The sequence below is a fragment of the Microcaecilia unicolor genome, chromosome 12 (genome assembly GCF_901765095.1).
Source record: "Microcaecilia unicolor chromosome 12, aMicUni1.1, whole genome shotgun sequence".
NCBI classification, from domain to species: domain Eukaryota; kingdom Metazoa; phylum Chordata; class Amphibia; order Gymnophiona; family Siphonopidae; genus Microcaecilia; species Microcaecilia unicolor.
The window spans coordinates 35,446,625-35,467,420 of NC_044042.1; the positions used below are offsets into that span (position 1 = coordinate 35,446,625).

The 20,796-nt window shown below is 42.3% G+C and overlaps 1 protein-coding gene across 2 annotated transcripts in view; it reads right to left on the reverse strand.

The window, feature by feature from the left end:
• Positions 1-2,159: 2,159 nt before the first annotated feature.
• Positions 2,160-20,796, reverse strand: part of ATP12A (ATPase H+/K+ transporting non-gastric alpha2 subunit) — a 54,883-nt gene continuing 36,246 nt past the window's right edge. For both annotated transcript variants that reach the window (XM_030221154.1, XM_030221153.1), the window contains 8 exons: positions 20,224-20,392; positions 17,686-17,840; positions 14,307-14,430; positions 11,076-11,221; positions 8,984-9,117; positions 5,813-5,914; positions 4,726-4,817; positions 2,160-2,612 (listed from right to left, as the gene is read on the reverse strand). In XM_030221154.1, coding sequence (XP_030077014.1) covers positions 2,584-2,612; positions 4,726-4,817; positions 5,813-5,914; positions 8,984-9,117; positions 11,076-11,221; positions 14,307-14,430; positions 17,686-17,840; positions 20,224-20,392 — 951 coding nt within the window. In that variant the 3' untranslated portion in view covers positions 2,160-2,583. The remainder of the gene's footprint in view (positions 2,613-4,725; positions 4,818-5,812; positions 5,915-8,983; positions 9,118-11,075; positions 11,222-14,306; positions 14,431-17,685; positions 17,841-20,223; positions 20,393-20,796) is intronic.

The window sequence follows — 20,796 nt, forward strand, 5'->3', positions numbered from 1 at the left end:
TGTGGGTGCTTGAGCACCCCAAATATTAAGAAAATTCCTTGTATGTGTCCAGGGAGGGATTATTTTCATTGGGTTTAGCACCCCCAATAATTTTGAAAAGTTGGCTCCTCTGTCCTGCCCTGACCTTTGAGCTTTATTTATTTGTTTCATTTGTATCCCACATTTCCCCACCTATTTGCAGGCTCAATGTGGCTTAAATAGTACCGTTAAGGCGTTTGCCCAGTCGGTTGTTAACAAATATAAGGTTGTATAGTGATCGAATTAGGTATGTGTGGAGGGTCGGAAGGGATGAAGACTGTGTGTTGTCCAGTACGATCATTAGGCATGCTGTGTTTTGGGTGAAGAGGTGTGTTACGTAGGATCGTTGGGGTAGGCCTTTTTGAAGAGGTTGGTTTTTAGTGATTTCCTAAATTCAGGTGGTCATGGATTGTTTTCACAGCTTTTGGTAGGCCATTCCACAGTTGTGCGCTTATGTAGGAGAAGCCGGATGCGTAGGTTGTTTTGTATTTCAATCCTTTGCAATTTGGGTAGTGCAGGTTTAGGTATGGTCTTGCAGACCCGACTCTGTTTCTTATTGGTAGGTCTATGAGGTCTATCATGTATCCTGGGACTATGCCTTATATGATTTTGTGGACTAGAGTGCAGATTTTGAAGCTGATCCGTTCTTTGATTGGGAGCTTTGAGCTTGAAACTTCAAAAAGTTTGATGTTTGTGACAATGTAGTGCTCAAGTGGTTCACAGCCTAGTCCTTGGAACACATCAGTCAGATTTTCAGGATTTCCAGAATGAATATGCAAGAGATAGATTAACATGTAATAGGAACAGTGCATGTAGCTCTATCTCATGCCTAGCCGCTGTTGAGTGACTTAAGAATTTCAGTCATATCAGCTTAAATATGAAATGTTGAGATGATATGGGGCGGATACTGCTGTATATATGATATTTTGTGGGTTTATTTTGTTAAAGAAACTTACTTATATTAAAGACAATCAAATTGCTCTACTAAATCCTTTTCCTGTTATTTAAATTTTCCTATTGCGAGCCCTCAAGGAGCTCAAAACCTATGCTTAACTCTGCTAACTGACTTAAGTAAGAGATGAGTGAATGAGAGATTTTAACTTTTGACAACAATATTTAAGTACTTGTAATATGCATGATCACAGGGCTGCCGAGAGGGGGGCAGGGGGGACAATATTCCCCAGGCCCAGCCCTCCACCTGAGGCCCGGCATCACAGCCCCACCAGCCCGCCCTTGGCTTTGTTGACCGTCCGCCACCAGGCCGGGCCCCCTCCATTCAAATCACAGCGCCTCACCACCTTGCTCCATGTGAAAGCGCGGCAGCGGCAGTCTGCAGATCGCCTCCCTTCGGGCCTTCCCTCCCTGTGTCCCGCCCTCATCTAACGTAACTTCTGCGAGGGGGGGACACAGGGAGGGAAGGCCCGAAGGGAGGCGAGCTGCAGACTGCCGCTGCTGAGCTTTCACACAGAGCGAGGTGAGGTCCTATGATTTGAATTCAGGGGGCCTGGCCCCGTGGTGGATGGGGGGGCAAGGTCCCAGGGGCGGCCTTGCCCTGGGTCCGGCCCAGTCTCTCGGCGGCCCTGCATGTTCATGAGATGATGAATGGGTACTCCTGCTCATGAATTTCTGACTTGAGCTCTTTCAACACTTTTGTGTGTGTCTACTAGAACATCTAATACCTGCATGGGTCTTTTTTCTGTTCAAATATGTGGCCATTAACTGTTGACGTTCACAGTGGTTCATCTTCCGATCTGTTGTAGCTATTCTACTTTCTGAAAATCCTAAATGTCCTCTGTTCTATGTGCTGAACTTGAAAAAAGCACAAGATCCTGCTAACCATCCCTAGTGCTGAACCTTGCAAGTACTTATCATTTTATCACTAATCAAGTTCAACTGAACTTAAACAGAAAAGACACCAGGACTGCGGTTGGGTTTCACCCAAAGTTCATACTCAATTGGTCCACTTTAACAAACATTTTCCTACCTCTGGAGAGACAGATAAACTAAAATATTGAGAGACCACATAAACACTATTCAGATGTGTTGAAGTGTTAAAAGCTGAAAATGTTTAGCTTTCTAGATTTCAGGACCCTACAATCAATTACCACAAGTAAAACAGTCTAATAGGAAAAATACCAACCACAGTTTACTGAATAAAAAAAATGTTCTTTGTTCCAATTAGCATATACAATCATGCCAGTAATTATACAATTTACAGCTGTGTACACAGTTCAATACTACCGGAATAGTTTTAACAAAAATTAGTGCATGTCATTGCTTTACACTATTCACACATGTTTCAAACTACGGAAAAAAAGAAATAGTAATTCCTTTTGAAGTTAAACTGTACACCCAGCAAAGGATCATATTTTCCTAAAGGCACATTTTTAAGGCATTTACAGGCATGTTCCTCTAGTTCTAAGCTGTATAAGTAGAACTTTGACAGACTTCTCCTTGTCTTTGTTCTTGGTTCAATTTTGTAGACACTGAATGGAGAAGCTTCTGAAAGCAGCAAGGGTGAAAGGTTTCAGCCAACGTGGAATACACACAGAGGAAATTGTTGCTTCAGTAATACATGTTCTTATCCCACCAACCTGAAATGTAAATGCAGAGGAAAGGCAACGTTAGAGGCTGAGGTGAAAACCTTATTCCCTTGTTATTCTTTTTTATCCTAGAGATCTCCCTTCCTGGTCAGGGAAGGACCAAGCCTTTGGTGGGCCCTAGGCGCACACAAACACATCGGACCCTGGCACCATAATATAGGAGCGAAAAAAAGGAGACAGAAGAACAATCCTCCATAGATCTCTATCAGAATCAACAACACAACGGAAGTGACATAAAGCACAAACTTGTCCAGTTGGTGCTGAAAAGTCTTTATTATAGATAACAACTGACTCAACACAGGCCATGTTGCAGTATATATAATTTAGATCCAGCAGTTTGATGTCTATCTGAAGAGTGTACTTGGGTGCTTCCGTATCGAAGATTTACAATTATGAGTTATCGTTTGCAAGTTTCTCTTGGTGCATGAATAATCTTTTACCATTCATATCTTTTGAAATATACTAAGACTCCTGATGCAGGCCTAGTGGCTGAAACGTGGCCCATATCGAATCCAGTTATCTATAAAGAGTTTTCAGCATCAATTGTGCAAGTTTGTGCTTTGTGTCACTTCCACTGTGTTGTTGACTATCATAATATAGAAACCTTTTAAAACTCCCACAAATGAGGCCCTGGGTGGTTCTGGTTGCTTATATATATTGGAGGCAATTCTATAACTTGTTGTCTCATTTAGGTGCCCCAATGCTAAGCATTAATTTTATAATGGTATATGGACACCAAAACCATTATAGAATGTTCATGCAAGTTGGCATTGGTGTGCTTTACCTTAGATGTGACAACACAAGCCATGTCAATGGCTGGTGTTGCATACATGCACCACATGTTGCGCATAACTTAACAGTATTCTATAACTTACGCATATTACTTGGCACCACACCCATGATCCACTCATGCTCCTCCCACATATATGCCCACCCTGGAGTTATGAACTATCCCCAGGATTCTTTATAGGTCACCCAAAGTTGGGCACTGGAATTTGAGTGCAGGTCTGAGATCCGCCTGCAACTTAATGAGATAATGGGGAACAAGTGGCTACTTAATTGATGCTAATTGGTGCCTAATTGAAGTTGTAGTTATAGAATAGTGCTGATCTGCGCCTGAATTTGGGCACAGCATTTACACCTGTTTCTATCAGGCTTAAGTCTGGCACCCAAAGTTAGGCGAGACCTGCACACTATGCCTGTGTTCTAAATGTCAGGTTTCCTTTATAGAATAGGGACTTAGCGCTGATCTTTTTAGGGCCTAACGTTCGGTGCTGTATATAGAATTTCCCCCATAACACTTTAGGCGCTACTTTACAGAATAGCGCCCGGTGCACTTATGCACAAAACTGTCAATTAAAGGCATCTTCGATGTACATAAGTGGCGTGAGTGTGTAGAATTGCTGCCATTACATCCTATGAACTGCAGAATAGAGCAGTCCTCGGTACAATGCAAATACTACAGCAAGTATTAGCAGTAAATTGAGAGAGAATGAAATCAAATTCCACATATCCTGACCTAGCAATAGGGTTTAATGCTGCCATGGCATATGCAAAACTAACTAAACAGGTACTTGTGAGCTGGATTGGCCACTGTTAGAACCAGGGTACTGGGCTAGATGGACCACTGGTCTGACCCAGTATGGCTATTCTTATGTTCTTATATCTAGTCTGCCTGTGCCTTAATCCTGCCCTGCTCTTGTTTTCAGTCAGTACAGTAGAGGTCATTTGGCCATTGGGGCAGCAGATCATGGCTCTGACCAGATCATACTAGACTTGCATCTTGAGCCTGACCAGTAGGTATCGCATTGTGGACTGATGTTTATAACATAGGTCCCCTGTTGTGTTGTCACTTGTATTCCCTTATAACATTGTAAACCATTGTTTTAGCCATCTAACAAATAAACATGCTACTTGATACCCTTCATTCTTAGGGGCTGTGATAACAGCCTCCCCAGCCCCTTCCAACCTGAAAAGCAGGTGTCCCACTATACCATGCATTTTTCATTTTCTTTGAAGATCTTAATGCAAAGAGTGTTTTTGTAAATGAACAGCAAAAAGTGATATTTTTTTATTGTGTACATCACAGGCATGAACTACTTACTTCCTGGGTATCGTCTGATGAACAGCTTCCGCATTTCATCATAAAACAGGAGCAAAATGGCGTAAGGTGCAGCAACAAACCAATACTGAAAACTGAACAAAGAAAGCAAGAACCAGTTAATTAGAAAAAATAATTGCTCAAGTTCATTTTCTTTTGATTCCAGTCCAGCTACTTGCCTTTCTGCCCTCTGAATTTCTTCTATCTAAAATTTCAGTTTAACACACTCTTAATGAGCTTACACTTTTTGGTTTGCTGCTCTATCAGCGTGATGTGCTCACTGTTCCCTCTAAACTTAGGGGAGAATCTCCAACTGCATTGCTGCTAGTGGGGGGGGGGGGGGGGTGCTACAATATTGTGTTTTCAATCACTAGGGACAGGCAGGTTCCCTGCAATCCTGCAGAGCTTGCTTGTCCCACCTTATGGAAAATGTGATAGTGAAACAGCTCCCCCACTGGCAGGGTTGTAGGTGGAGGACTCCCGCTCAGCTTAGAGGGAACAGTGGACACGTTCCTCCTAGTACTACAACAGTTTGCTAGCAACTAGTAATTTTTTTCTCTATGAAGTATGAGCACTTTAACTTCATCTTTACTCCTGGTAGACTTTTGTTGCTGGAACTCTTTATTCCCTAATCAAAGCTTAAGTCATCCAGGAGCTCTAACGCCCAGCATTTGTTCTGTTGAACCTTTTCTCTTCCATCCCTTTAAGTAATGATTGTTTAACATCCCTTTCATGCTGCCTTTCCTCTGGTGCAGTGATTCCCAAATCTGTCCTGGGGGAACCCCAACCAGTCAAGTTTTCAGGATATCCACAATAAATATGCAGGAAATTGATTTGCATACACTGCCTCCTCAGTATGCAAACCAATTTGATGCATTATTCATTGTGAATATCCTGAAAACCTGACTGGCTGTTGTTCTCCCAGGCCAGGTCTGGGAATCCCTGCTGTGGTGTTTGTCTCCCACTGACCCTTTCCACTGTATCTCTTGTTCTCTTCTCCCACCGCATGTCAGACGTACTGTCTGAAATTTTTTGCTTGTTATTTCAAAAATTCAGAGCACCTATTCCCTGAATAAAAAGCTGAACTCACCGAAGTGGTGTAAACTTTAAGGCGTAGGGCATCCCGGGACAGTAAGAGAGAAATGCAGCAATAATTATTTGTGATGCTAGACCAAATAAAACGACCTTGTTGCTGGAAGAAAACAGAGAGGAAATGATTATATTCCATCATTTACGGCCATGAAGAACCTTCACTGCCAGGAGAGTAAAGAATTTAAGGGCCCTTTTACTAAATGCCTTAAGTCCTTAATACGCACTTAGCATGCACAAACAGGCTACCACAGAAACGCATTAAACTGTTTGCACACTCTAACCCGCACGTTACCAATTTTAAAATATATATTTTTGGGAAGGGGCATGTCATGGGCACAGTGGGTGTGGACGTGTTACCCAGTTAAGTGCGTTGAGGCAGTAGGTGCTCCTGCGCTAACTTTCTGGGAACAGTAGCTCATGAGGGATGCAAATGGTGCTCTGGCACTAGTCACTGTCTGTCGTGGTTGATAATGCGCCATAACTCCCAGGTGAAACTTTGTCTGCCTCCTGCTTGCGTGCCATGTTTGTTGTGGTGTTGCGCCACCGGTTCTTTGGGCATGGTGCAGGGTTTTGGCTAGGGGCATGGTGGCAGCTTTGGGTTCTGACTCTGCAGAGCTGGGGAAAATATGAATCCCACCTATGGGCCATGAGACTGTAGAACAGATATATAATAGTCTAATAAAGGAGAGGCAACCTGGTATAGCTCTGGACCAACAGTTTATGAGCATGGACACCTGGGGCATGATTGTTCCTACATTAGATTTGATATAATGCCATGGAGGAGTGGTCTAGTGGTTAGAGCACCAGTTTTGACATCCAGAGGTGGCTGGTTCAAATCCCACTACTACTCCTTGTGATCTTGGGCAAGTCACTGAGGGGGTCTTTTACTAAAGCTTAACTCGAGTTATCTGCAGCGGCGCCCATTTTATTCCTATGGGCCCTGCTGCAGATAACTCGAGCTAAGCTTTAGTAAAAGACCTCCTTAACCCTCCATTGCCTCAAGTACAAAATCAGATTGTGAGCCCTCCAGGGACAGAGAAATACCCAGTGTACCTGAATGTAACTCACCTTGAGCTACTACTGAGAAAGGTGTGAGCCAAAATCCAAATCTAAATATAATAAGACTTCTAACCAAGGGCTTTGGGTACATCGTGATCATGTTGATGGGGATCACAGAAATAGATGAGAAAATAATTAAAAGAGTCAATGAGCTGAATATCCCACTAGTGTCTTTTGCTCCTATTTATGACCAAGACTTTAAACAAGACATGGCAACCATGAAGGTTATTCCTCCAACAATATATATAAGAGTGGCTGAAAATATTCCCAGGATAATTTCCTTTATTGAGTAAATAATCACAAATGGGCATGAATATACGACATAAAAATGTCACAGAGTCAGAATTTGCTTGAAGTTCCATCATTTCAGTATGTGAAATTGGAATAAGGGAGAAGATATTCATGGTTGCAGCTCCTAAACTGTGGGATTCACTCCCAATGCAATTTGCATCATTTTCAGCCTATGCTCTCCTTCAGGAAGCAGTTAAAAGTCTCTTTTTTTTTTTAACCAACAGGCTTTTGGTGGTTTTTAATTTTGCTTTGTAATTATTTTATTTATTATGTACTGTTGATGTGTCTGTTTCAGTTATTATGTTTGAATTATCGCGAATGTTATTTTGTGAACCACCCAGAATGGTAGGTGTAGCGGGTTTTACATTTTTTAAATACATGACCTGCAAATAACAAAAAAGGGAAAAGCCCTTTAAAAAGATGCTGCGGTAAATCTGGGCTTAGTGCACAGTAAGATCCTGCATTACCAAGTGTTAAGCTCAGATCTTACTGCACTTTAGTAAAAGGGCCCTTTAGCAAGGAAGGGCTATGGCAGATAGGTCAAAGAGAAAATGTAAGGTCTAGCTGCTTTGCCATAGCAAAGGCATCTGCAAAGAGACCAAGTGGCTCATTTTCAAAGCACTTAGACTTACAAAGTTCCATAGGTTACTATTGGGCTCTTTTTCAAAAGAGAAAAACGTTCAAAATGTGGCATGTCTGCATTTGTACGTTTTTTTCTCACAGAAACGTCCAAATCAGCATTTTTGAAACCTATTTTTACATGCTTTTCCCTGAAGTCCACCAGAAGTGCATCCAAATCTCAAGGGGGAGTACCAGGGGCGTGTTCAGGACAGAACTTGGGCATTACTAAGACTTAAGACGTTTTTCAGCCATAATGGAACAAAACAAAACCATCCAGGACTAAGACATTTTGAGGTAGACCTGTTTTTATTACAAATAAGGCACAAAAAGATGCCCTAAATAACCAGTTGACCACTGGAGGGAATTAGGAATGACCTCCTCTTATTCCCCCAGTGGTCGCTAACCCCCTACCACCCCCCAAAAAATGTGATGAAAAACATTACTTACCAGCCTCAGATGTTATACTCGGGTCCATTAGAACAGCATGCAGGCCCCTGGAGTAGTCTAGTGTTGGGTGCAGTGAACTGCAGACAGGTGGACCCAGGCCCATACCTCCCCCCTACCTGTTACACTTGTGGAGGAAACTGTGAGCCCTCCAAATCTCACCAGAAACCCACTGTACCCATATATACTTGCCCCCTTCACCTGTAAGGACTATGGTAGTGGTGTACAGTTGGGGGTAGTGGGATTTGGGTAGGTTTTGGGGGGCTCAGCACACAAGGTAAGGGAGCAATGGTGAGATGTGTACCTGGGAGCATTTTATGAAGTCTACTGCAGTGCCCCCTAGAGTGCCGTATTGCTATCCTGGGATGTCAGGGGGACCAGTCTACTAAAAATGCTAGCTCCTCCTGCATCCCAATGGCTTGATTTTGTGTGTTTTGCACTTGGACGGGTTTTTTTTTTGGGGGGGGGGGTCAAAAATGGATCCAAAAAACAAAATGTCCAAATCACAAAACTGTTCAGAACAGTATTTTTAAAAACAAAAGATAGATGTTTTTCTTTTTTGAAAATGGCCTTCTTTTCTATTTGGATTTTGGACATTTTTTGCAAAACGTCCAAAGTTGGACATAGACGTCATATCAAAAATGACCCTCCACGTAACATTTTAAGTCTATGTGCTTTGAAAATATGCCTCATTGAAGCAAAACTCTCGAAAGACATCTTTGCTGAAATACATAGTTTAAGCATTAGTACTCACTTGAAAAGTCCCTGATGGAAGATGGAGTTCCTGCGAGTTCTTCTCATGAGCAGATCTGCCATTTGTTCTACTACAATACTGGCGAAAAAGGCTGTATAACCAGTCCATTCCAAATACTGGCGCTGAAAATATGTCTGTGAAGAATTAGAACCCAATCAACCATTACTGACATGCATTCCTTAGACATCCTGTTTAAGGCTTGGCCTGGTAACTCAGTAACAGAGCACATCGTACTGTGGAGGGACTTGTGTTCAGTTCCCAGTTCAGGTTTTCCATTTTTCAGGTTGGCTAGGAATACTGCAAACACAACGCTCTCTCCCCTGTATTCTATATAAGTTGCCCAAAGTTGGGCATGCAGGTTAGATAATTAAGTATCATCAATAATTGATGTTAATTGGCAATAATTTGGGAGCATTGGAGTTGCATGCACCTCTGCCCTAGGCACTATTCTATAAAATTCATGCCTAGGTTTCATAGCAGATTCCGCAGAACAAAACAAAAAATAAAACAAACCTGCGAACAGCAACAAAATAACAGTGGGAACCACCAGGCCAAATGAACCAAGAGTTCACGTAGGATCAATTGATGCATAGGACTTGACACGGGCCGTGTTTCGGCACAACTGCCTTCCTCAGGAGTCTACAAAAGTGCAACACTAATGCCCCAGAACAAGACAATAACACACATGTGCCAATCTTTGGTACTGGCATAAGATTGGCACATGTATTATTGTCTTGTCTGGGGGCAAAATAACCTTTGACATGTTCACGGGACCAAATTTGGCATAGGGAAAAACTTGTAAACCACCACATCAGAGGGCTTCATTTCTGTCTAAGCTTTGTCAGTTCAGAGCAGGATATGAGCATTGGTTTTGCGCTTCTGTGGACTCCTGAGGAAAACAGTTGTACCGAAACATGGTCCTTGTCGAGTCCTATACATCCTGTGTGAACTGTTAATAAAGAGCTTCTTTTTGAACTCTTGGTAAGTTTCATAGCGTGCAACTCCAAAGGGGTGTAGTCATGGGGAGGGGGCATTCCCAGAAGTTATGTGCACTGTTATAAAATACTATCAATTGTGTGTCCAACTGCCATAAGATGGCCACCAGTATTTACACCAGATTTTGGCAGTGGAAGGGTGCTTTTAGTATTCTAACATTGGGCACCACTTACTTAATTCTGCCCAGTGCCTGAAGTGAAGTGGACAGAGGGTGTCATAGTAATTGTGTAATGGCAACAGCCAATATTTGGATTAAGTGGACATGATTCCTGGATTACTGGTGAATAATCAATGAAGGTCAGGAGAGGAAAAATTCCTAAGTATAAATATTATGTTGGCTTACTAAATTTATTAATGTAACCCTACAGTCAGGGCACTATCCCAATAGTTTATCAGACATTATACTGACTCCCCTTCCAAAATCTACTGATGCTGATTTGACTCTACCCGAGAATTATCTCCCTGTAGCAAGTATCCCTTGGATGGCAACATTACTAGAATTTTCAGTAAATGAACAACTACAGAGTTTTATTGAATCATATGACATCTTGCATAAGATCCAGCATGGATTTAGACCCCGACACGGCACAACAACACTGCTTCTCACTACAGAGATAAAAAGTTCAATATTTTCAGTAGCTTTTGATGCTATTAACCATTCTATACTTCTGTTTGTTCTGTCATATGCAGGTGACATATTTCTTCTATGCCCTGTCTCTGAAAAATTTACTGATATGTTGACCAAAGTAATAAATTATCTCACTCGTAGACAAATGGGCGTCCGATCACTTTTTTGAAATTAAATAAACAAAATTCTAAGATCCTGTGGTTTGGAGATATTGATGATATTGGGCCTTATGTTTAAAGTACACTGACAAACCAAGGGCCCTGTTTACTCAGCCACGCTAAAGGTGCGCTAGCGTTTTTAGCGTAGCATGCGCTAGCACTAGACACACCTGTAGGAATATATGGGTGTCTCCAGCATATTTTATTAAACAGGGCCCCCTAATGTGTAGTGAGGAATGCACATCCTTAGTGAATTCCAAAATTTCTCCAATCTCTCCAGAGTAGGCTACTATATGGACCCTTTCCTTACCCATTCCTGTCCATAACTGTCTTCAAGTTCTTGATTATAGATATTTTCCCAGCGGACACGAATACCTAATAGCGTGTATGGCAGAAAACCCTGTTGTGCCATGACAGTAAAATAATTCAGGAACGCTCCAACAGACTGTATAATCCCTAGGAGAAGAAGAAGAAAAAAATACTTTAATCAGGGCTCATATATTAACTGCATGCTCAACATAACATGATCAGTCTGGAGATCATAGTTATTATAAATACACAGAGGGATTGGAAGTCACCTCTGATGAATTTAATTTTGCATTAGTGGATATAAAAGGTCAGCATTTATGCGTGGCTTTAGATGTCAGGCCAAAGCACTGCAGTTTTCCCATGCAATATACCACAGGAGTTATGGTTTGAAATATTTAAACTTTACAGTCAGTATATATATATATATATATATATTTTTTTTTTTTTTTTTAATGCTGGCTGTGGCATTTATTCATGGATGTTCTGCCATCATGAATCCACTAGCCAGATAGCTAATTGGATAAAGTTAGGAGAGCAATTTTTTGTCTTAACTTTATCTGGTGAGTTTTCCTAACAGGGGTCTGACTATCAGCACTCTGGATAACTGCCTTTGCACACCCTCTCTGCCCCTGGACTGCCCTCAAAACAATCTAGATACTGCTGTTGAATATTCACAGTTAGGGCCTACTAATGCCTATGTTTACTAAGATGTGCTATAGACGCATTAGCGGTTTTAACGCACGTAAATGGTGAACGCGGGTTAAACGCTAATACATCCATAGGAATGTAGAAGAGTGTTAGCGTTTAATGCGCCTTAACTTTAATGCTAACGTGCCTTAGTAAACATACCCCTAAGGCATTTATCTGGATAATGGCTGCCATTATGCTGATAAATGCCTTCGAATATCAAGTTGCAGATTTTTGTTCTCTATTTTCCTTAATTATGAATTAAAATAATTCTGGAAAGGTTGGGCCCGATTTCAGCTGGCAGCAGTGTTTTGCTGACAGACATTGTCATTAAGGGCCAGATTCTATATGTGGTGCTTAAAAAATCTGCACGGAAAACATTTCTGCCTAGGCATATTCTATAAGATTTAGGTGCGGTATATAGAATATGCTCAGCAGTGGCGTAGCTACGTGGGGCCACGGAGGCCTAGGCCCCCTCAAATTTCCTCTGGGCCCCGGTCCAGCGCTGGTCTCTGGTGTTGCCGTGTTGCCTGCCCATTCTTCCCCCTCACGTCCTGCATGCTCCTTTTAGTGAAATTACTAAAAGGAGCGTACAGGACGTGAGGGGGAAGAGAGAGCAGAACAGGCAATGCGGTGGCGCTGGAGACCGGCGCTGGAGAAAACTTCAGCTGGCGGGGGTTGGGGAGGAAGGTGCAAGGCGGCGGGGGGGGGGGGCAGCGAGGCAGCAGACCAAAATTGCTCCCCTACCTCAGACTCTGGCCCCCTCCCACCACAAGGCCTGGCTACGCCCCTGATGCTCAGTTTGAACTTTTGCATTTCCTACTGCTGAATATCCATGGTTAGGCACTAAAATGCCGTTCCAGGTTGGTTAAATAGTTTTGAAATTCAGGCCCTCAAAATAATTTATCTTGGGTGCTCCTAAGAAAGCTGCACCCCTACCTTGATACCCCCTTCCTGCAAACCACTGCATACTTGTACAGTACCTAACACTTAATTATCAAAATAACTCAATCTGTTGTACTATCGCTGCTAATTTTCTTTAGTGGGAAAGAGAAAAATTAATAGAATTCCTTTAATATTTCACTAAAGAGAAAGACCTGGGACGGTAGAAAGCTTCATACTGCTAGCTACCCATTCCACATTGAGGCCCAGATTCATAAATGGCACCCAAATATGAACTAAATAAACAACCAAATAAACAAACAAACTAAATAAACAAGAAAAAGTAGGTAAAAAACCTCACAGTGCCGTGAGATGTAAAACAAAGAAGTGAGGAAAAAAACAAGAAGGATACCAAAAACTTTTATTGGGTTTCTAAAAACGACCCCGACACTGCCGTGTTTCGGCCCTAAGGCCTACCTCAGGGGTCTTGATCAATCTCAAGTGTTGTAATGTAATGTTATACACCGATGAGAATTTATGCACAGTTAGAAAAATCAAAAACTTCTTTGGTCTCTGCTCCTTTGGAAGTGGCGTGTTGTCAGTTAAAGAAACTGAATATAACCCAAATATGAATGCCATAAAAAAATCGGCATCTGATAATAGTCTATGAAGGGTTCTCCGGGATGAGCACTTTTTATAGAATGATATTGGTGGTAAATTCCATGCCCAACTTTGGGTGTGAGGACTAGCACAAGCTGAAACCTGGTATGAATCCTGGTGCGCAGTTAGTCGTGCATCTGCGATATTGTATAAACCTGTGCACAATTTTCCGGATTGCTCCTGACCTACCTATGCCCCTCCCGTATTCACCTCCCCTTTGCAGTTACACACGAATACATTTAGGGGAAAATTTTATATATGGAACCTTAAAAATCGGAGTCGTAAAAGCACACGGTTAGCGTGATTCTATAAACTATGCCTAAAGTTAGGCATAGTTTATAAAATACACTCAAGTGCTATTCTTGTGCCTAAAATTTAGGTGCACCCATTTAGGCCATCTAAAACCAGGCCTCGAGTGTATTCTATAATAGTGCGCATAGTTTTTTTTAAAACGCCCACAACTTGCTTACTCCATGCCCATGGCCATGCCCCCTTTTTGACTTGCACATTACAATTTATGCACACCTTGTTATAGAATACGCCTAGAAAGTTGAGCGCGTAAAATTCTAATTAAAGCCAATTAGTTTTGCTAATTGGTTGTAAAGTACCAGTTATCGGCACCGATTGGCTTTATTAATCAATTAAGTTGTGCACACAATTCGGCCATGTGTCCAAATTTTTGCACACAACTTAAGGCACCATATATAGAATTTGGGGATTAGGCACTATCTTATAACTGGATGTGTAAGTGTGCTTTGCACTGATCCAATCCAATCCAATCAGTTTATATTCCACTATATCTCCACAAGGATTCATTGCAGATTACAATAAAGAGACGTCGCAATCAAATGGAATTACAAAACAACATACACTAAAAGAATATAAAACATTCTAAACTAAATATCTGAACACAAAAAAAGCTGCCTTTTCGGTGCATTTCATCCATTAGAATGTGTTTCTGTACCAAAACTTGAGCACCATTTATAGTAAGTGTCCAACTCACCAATCTGTAGGTAGGCATACAAGGCAAGCTGCTGATTGACCAGTCGGTCTATGTTCTTACGTCGAGGTTTCCTGTTCATGATGTCACGTTCGGCTTTCTCATATGCAAATCCAACAGACGGAATCTACAAGACAAAGGTATTGTACTAGGGATGTACATGGACAAAAACCTTGAGGTTATTTGCTTTTTTATATACTGATTATTCAGAGTTTTTTTGGTTTATTTCACATATTTATTTTAATAACTTTATGTGTATTAGAACTTTTTATACATGCAAATCGATTGTACAGATCTTAATTCGAAAGTTAGTGTTTATAACGTTGATTTTGCATGCACCAAGGGGCCCTTTTACAAAGCGCCAGTAAGCCCAACGTGGGCTTACTGCATGCTAAATTGGAATTACCACCAGCCCAATGTGGCCGCAAGTGGCACTAACCCGGCGCTAATCAGGCATCGCTGCGCACTGCCCAGTTACAGCTGGGTTACCGTGGAAGCCCTTACTGCCACCTCAATGAGTGGCGGTAAATGCTCCCCACCGCATGGCCACGCAGTAAGAGTTATCTTGCCACATCACCATTTCCTGAGGGGGGAGGTGGGGCTTTTTGCCCGCTGCAGTAAAAAGAGCCCTGGCTCATGAGAAAAAAGGCCCTTTCTGTTACCGCAGGGCCCTTTTTCCCACAGTTTAGTAAAAGGACTCCTAAAATTTTTTTAAGGCACCCAAACAAACTGTATGATTGCTAACAAATGTGCAGCCCTACACTGTACCACAATTGTGGGGAATGCAACAATAGATACAGTGGTGGAAATAAGTATTTGATCCCTTGCTGATTTTGTAAGTTTGCCCACTGACAAAGACATGAGCAGCCCATAATTGAAGGGTAGGTTATTGGTAACAGTGAGAGATAGCACATCACAAATTAAATCCGGAAAATCACATTGTGGAAAGTATATGAATTTATTTGCATTCTGCAGAGGGAAATAAGTATTTGATCCCCCACCAACCAGTAAGAGATCTGGCCCCTACAGACCAGGTAGATGCTCCAAATCAACTCGTTACCTGCATGACAGACAGCTGTCGGCAATGGTCACCTGTATGAAAGACACCTGTCCACAGACTCAGTGAATCAGTCAGACTCTAACCTCTACAAAATGGCCAAGAGCAAGGAGCTGTCTAAGGATGTCAGGGACAAGATCATACACCTGCACAAGGCTGGAATGGGCTACAAAACCATCAGTAAGACGCTGGGCGAGAAGGAGACAACTGTTGGTGCCATAGTAAGAAAATGGAAGAAGTACAAAATGACTGTCAATCGACAAAGATCTGGGGCTCCACGCAAAATCTCACCTCGTGGGGTATCCTTGATCATGAGGAAGGTTAGAAATCAGCCTACAACTACAAGGGGGGAACTTGTCAATGATCTCAAGGCAGCTGGGACCACTGTCACCACGAAAACCATTGGTAACACATTACGACATAACGGATTGCAATCCTGCAGTGCCCGCAAGGTCCCCCTGCTCCGGAAGGCACATGTGACGGCCCGTCTGAAGTTTGCCAGTGAACACCTGGATGATGCCGAGAGTGATTGGGAGAAGGTGCTGTGGTCAGATGAGACAAAAATTGAGCTCTTTGGCATGAACTCAACTCGCCGTGTTTGGAGGAAGAGAAATGCTGCCTATGACCCAAAGAACACCGTCCCCACTGTCAAGCATGGAGGTGGAAATGTTATGTTTTGGGGGTGTTTCTCTGCTAAGGGCACAGGACTACTTCACCGCATCAATGGGAGAATGGATGGGGCCATGTACCGTACAATTCTGAGTGACAACCTCCTTCCCTCCGCCAGGGCCTTAAAAATGGGTCGTGGCTGGGTCTTCCAGCACGACAATGACCCAAAACATACAGCCAAGGCAACAAAGGAGTGGCTCAGGAAGAAGCACATTAGGGTCATGGAGTGGCCTAGCCAGTCACCAGACCTTAATCCCATTGAAAACTTATGGAGGGAGCTGAAGCTGCGAGTTGCCAAGCGACAGCCCAGAACTCTTAATGATTTAGAGATGATCTGCAAAGAGGAGTGGACCAAAATTCCTCCTGACATGTGTGCAAACCTCATCATCAACTACAGAAGACGTCTGACCGCTGTGCTTGCCAACAAGGGTTTTGCCACCAAGTATTAGGTCTTGTTTGCCAGAGGGATTAAATACTTATTTCCCTCTGCAGAATGCAAATAAATTCATATACTTTCCACAATGTGATTTTCCGGATTTAATTTGTGATGTGCTATCTCTCACTGTTACCAATAACCTACCCTTCAATTATGGGCTGCTCATGTCTTTGTCAGTGGGCAAACTTACAAAATCAGCAAGGGATCAAATACTTATTTCCACCACTGTACATTTTTGAAGAAAAGCATTACTCGCAGATAAAGCAAGTGTAGAATGATCTGGGATATTTTTTTCCCAAGACAGTTTTGAAAGGGAAAGCACCTGCATACTTTTACTTGTGAAAAACCAGTGTAAAGCTCATAGGGCAAAGTAAGACTGCCACTACTTGCAGACACTTGAAAGTTGCTCCCTTTTAATTCCAAAATTTTAGTGTCAACAGGTGAGCTGATAGTCAAAGGTGATTATCTGATTAGCAGGTACGGTTAATCGCATAAGTGCTGTCATGAGGGATAGTCAGCAGCACTACCCAGATACTGTCTGCCACTAAATTGTCCTGACAACCAACACTATCCAGACAGTGCCAGTGTAGTCAGTAGGCAGAGTGATAGAGCCAGAAGCTATCTGGTTGGTGGCCATGTTTAGACTGCTAATTGGATAAAATTAGACCACACACAAAGAAAAGAAAAAGACTACCTGAACTTTATCCCGCTTGCATGACTACCACTAGAGGTGAAATTTTTGCAGAGGCATTGGAATGGGCAGGAGCAACTGGGCATTGCTCCTAGCCCCCCCCCCCCCCCCCGGACCCCAGACCACCAATGCCTTTTAGGGGAGCTAGGGCCATGTGAGAGGTGGGGTTGGTTGGGGGCCTTGAAGAGGGTCTGGAGCCAGGGGGGATGAGTAAGGCCTTTCGGGGGTTGGTGGTAAGCTGAAGGGGGCTTGCTCTGCCTGCCCAGGAGCATCGGGCCACAGTTTTGCGACCCAATGCTCTGGGAGCCACTGGAATAATGCTGTTTGTGAGGTGAAGTTCTTTCACCATGAGATTCAATAACCTGCGTAACTGCTGAATTCCATAGCAAGGTATGGTAAAAGGTGATTTTTTTTTTACCACACCTTGATAACTAGACTGCTACTGTTAGCTGATCAGAAATGGACCAAAGTCTGGGAGCACATATCCAATAGTTATTTATACCAACCAACCACTGAATGAACTACTTACAATATCAGTGCCCAGATCTATGAAGAGGATGGTTATGGTACCAATTGGCAGGGGAACACTGGCTATAATGTAGATCAGGAAAGGACACAGCTCGGCAATATTCTTGGTCAGAGTGTAGCCAATGGATTTCTTAATATTATCAAAAATCAAGCGACCTGCAAAGGAGGGAGAAGGAAGATTCAGTTGTTATGTTTGAGCCATATATGAGTGAAAACATTTTACAAGTGTATTGTTTTACTAACTGGGCGCCTGAAGATTTATTTTTTTAGTAAATATTTGGGGTTGGATTAGTAAGTTTGATGATCTTAATGCATGGTTTTGTAACCCGCTTTGATTCCCTGATGATCCCTTGGAAAGGTATCCCAGCAGACCAATTTACATAGCGGATGTAACAGATTGCAAGACAGATCATTTTTATCCTTGTTTCAGATTTGGTATACAGTTACACTATCTAACCATTTTATTATAATTTAAACTATAATCTGGGTTTTATTTTTTGTTATTTTGGGGGGGGGTTATTGTTTTGATTATAAAGTTTATTGTGACATTATCTTAATTGCTGAATGATTTGAATCCGTCTTGTAGTGATTTGCTGGTTAGACTATAAATTGCAAATTAAAATTTAGGGCTTCTTTTACAAAGCCAAGCTAGAGATTCCTGTGTGGTAAATGAGAGGAAGCCTATTCAGGTCCTATGGGTTTCTTCTCATTTGCCACATGGGAGTCGCTAGTGCATCTTTGTAAAAGAAGTCCTTAATTTTGTAGATCAGAACAATATGAGGGCAATTTTCAGAGCCACCTATCAAGGAAAATAATGATTTACATGGGTAATCTGGCTGCCTAATAATTGTCCTCACTCAGACAGAAGTAACACCAGCCTGCTTATAATCGAACAAGAAAAACGCCCAAGTTCCGACCTAAATCGGGAGATGGACGTTTATCTCACAAAACCAAATAAAGCGGTATAATCGAAAGCCGATTTTTGGACGTTTTCAACTGCAATCCGTCGCGGATGCGGACAAAGTTGATGGGGGCGTGTCAGAGGTGTGGCGAAGGCGGAACTGGGGCGTGGTTATCTGCCGAACAGAGATGGGCGCATTTCACCGATAATGGGAAAAAAGTATGCGTTTTTAGCTAGAATTTAGGACACTTTTCCTGGACCCTGTTTTTTCACGAATAAGGCCCCAAAAAGTGCCCTAAATGACCAGATGACCACTGGAGGGAATCGGGGATGACCTCCCCTGACTCCCCCAGTGGTCACTAACCCCCTCCCACCACAAAAAATGAAGTTTCTCAACTTTTTATTTTCACCCTCAAATGTCATACCCAGCTCTCTGACAGCAGTATGCAGGTCACTGGAGGAGTTGTTAGGGGGTGCAGTGGACTTCAGGCAGGTGGACCCAGGCCCATCCCCCCTACCTGTTACAATTGTGCTGCTTAATGCTTATTAGTCGTCCAACCCCCCCCAAACCCACTGTACCCACATGTAGGTGCCCCCCTTCACCCCTTAGGGCTATAGTAATGGTGTAGACTTGTGGGCAGTGGGTTTTGAGGGGGATTTGGGGGGCTCAACACACAAGGGAAGGGTGCTATGCACCTGGGAGCTCTTTTACCTTTTTGTTTGGTTTTGTAAAAGTGCCCCCTAGGGTGCCCGGTTGATGTCCTGGCATGTGAGGGGGACCAGTGCACTACGAATCCTGGCCCCTCCCACGAACAAATGCCTTGGATTTATTTGTTTTTGAGCTGGGCGCTTTCATTTTCCATTATCGCTGAAAAACAAAAACGCCCAGCTCACACATTGTTGAATAAAACATGGGCGTCTATTTTTTCCCAAAATACGGTTCGGTCCGCCCCCTTCACGGACCCGTTCTTGGAGATAAACGCCCATGGAGATAGGCGTTTTCGTTCAATTATGCCCCTCTATGGGTACTCTGAACCTGATTAAAAGGTGGCTCACCCAGGATTGTAAAACAATGCCCATACCGTGTATTTTTATTGCTGTGTTGCCCTTTTTATTTGTCGTCATTATTTATAGCTGCTCTGCTGCAATTTACTGTAACCCGATTTGGGCCTTTTTAAGGGACTTGACAGATTATAAGAACTATTTAACATAACATTTTTAGCATTGGAAAATGTTGTAATATATTTACCAGTTAATTAATCAATTTGTTTATTAGGATTTATTTACCACTTTTTGAAGGAATTTACCCAAGGTAGCATACAGCAAGAATAAGCCAGACATAGGAAATAGGCAATTACAATTGTAAAAATATTCAAACAGTACATTGCATGGTACAGTATGCTGCTTGCAACGTCAACACAATACCTATACAACATCTTAATAGCTTAGGGTATAAGCAGCGGTAGAACATGTAGATAGATAAGATAGGGTCACAGAAATTAGAATTAAGGGGACTAACTTAAAGGAAAGATTGCACATGGATTTAGAAAAGGTGTATGAAGATGATCTCAACTATAGTAGGAGTAGATAAGTAAGTCCTGCTATGGTATTTGCAGCCAGTATTAGTTAGTATACTACCTTCTTCCACTCCAGTGACTATGGAGGCAAAATTATCATCGAGCAAAATCATATCGGCTGCATTTTTAGCTGCATCAGATCCTGCAATTCCCATTGCAATTCCAATATCTGCCTTCTTCAGCGCTGGGGAGTCATTGACCCCATCACCAGTCACAGCAACAATAGCATTCTGAGGGTGACATGCAAAGGAATACACGTGACACAAGGAAAACAAAAATTCACCCATCTCAGGAACCAGCTGATGCAGGGAGAGGACAATAAACACCTGCGTTCAAAATTGGGGAACTGAGATACTCAAGGGGCCCTACACAACAGTCTTTGTGAAATACGGAAAATTAAACTCAATAGATGTAAACAGAATGAAGTTAAGACAGAATGCGCTAACCAATCTAAAAAGATGAAAATCGAGAGACTAACTTGAAGTATTCTCCTTATTTTTTTCAAGTGACATATCTGATTAGGAGTTTGTCATGTAGTTTTCAGCAAGGTATTTAAGCAAAGTATTCCAACATGGACAATTCAAGGAAAGGTGAAATAATGAATGAGAAAGGAATTTGCAGAAACAATCTAAAC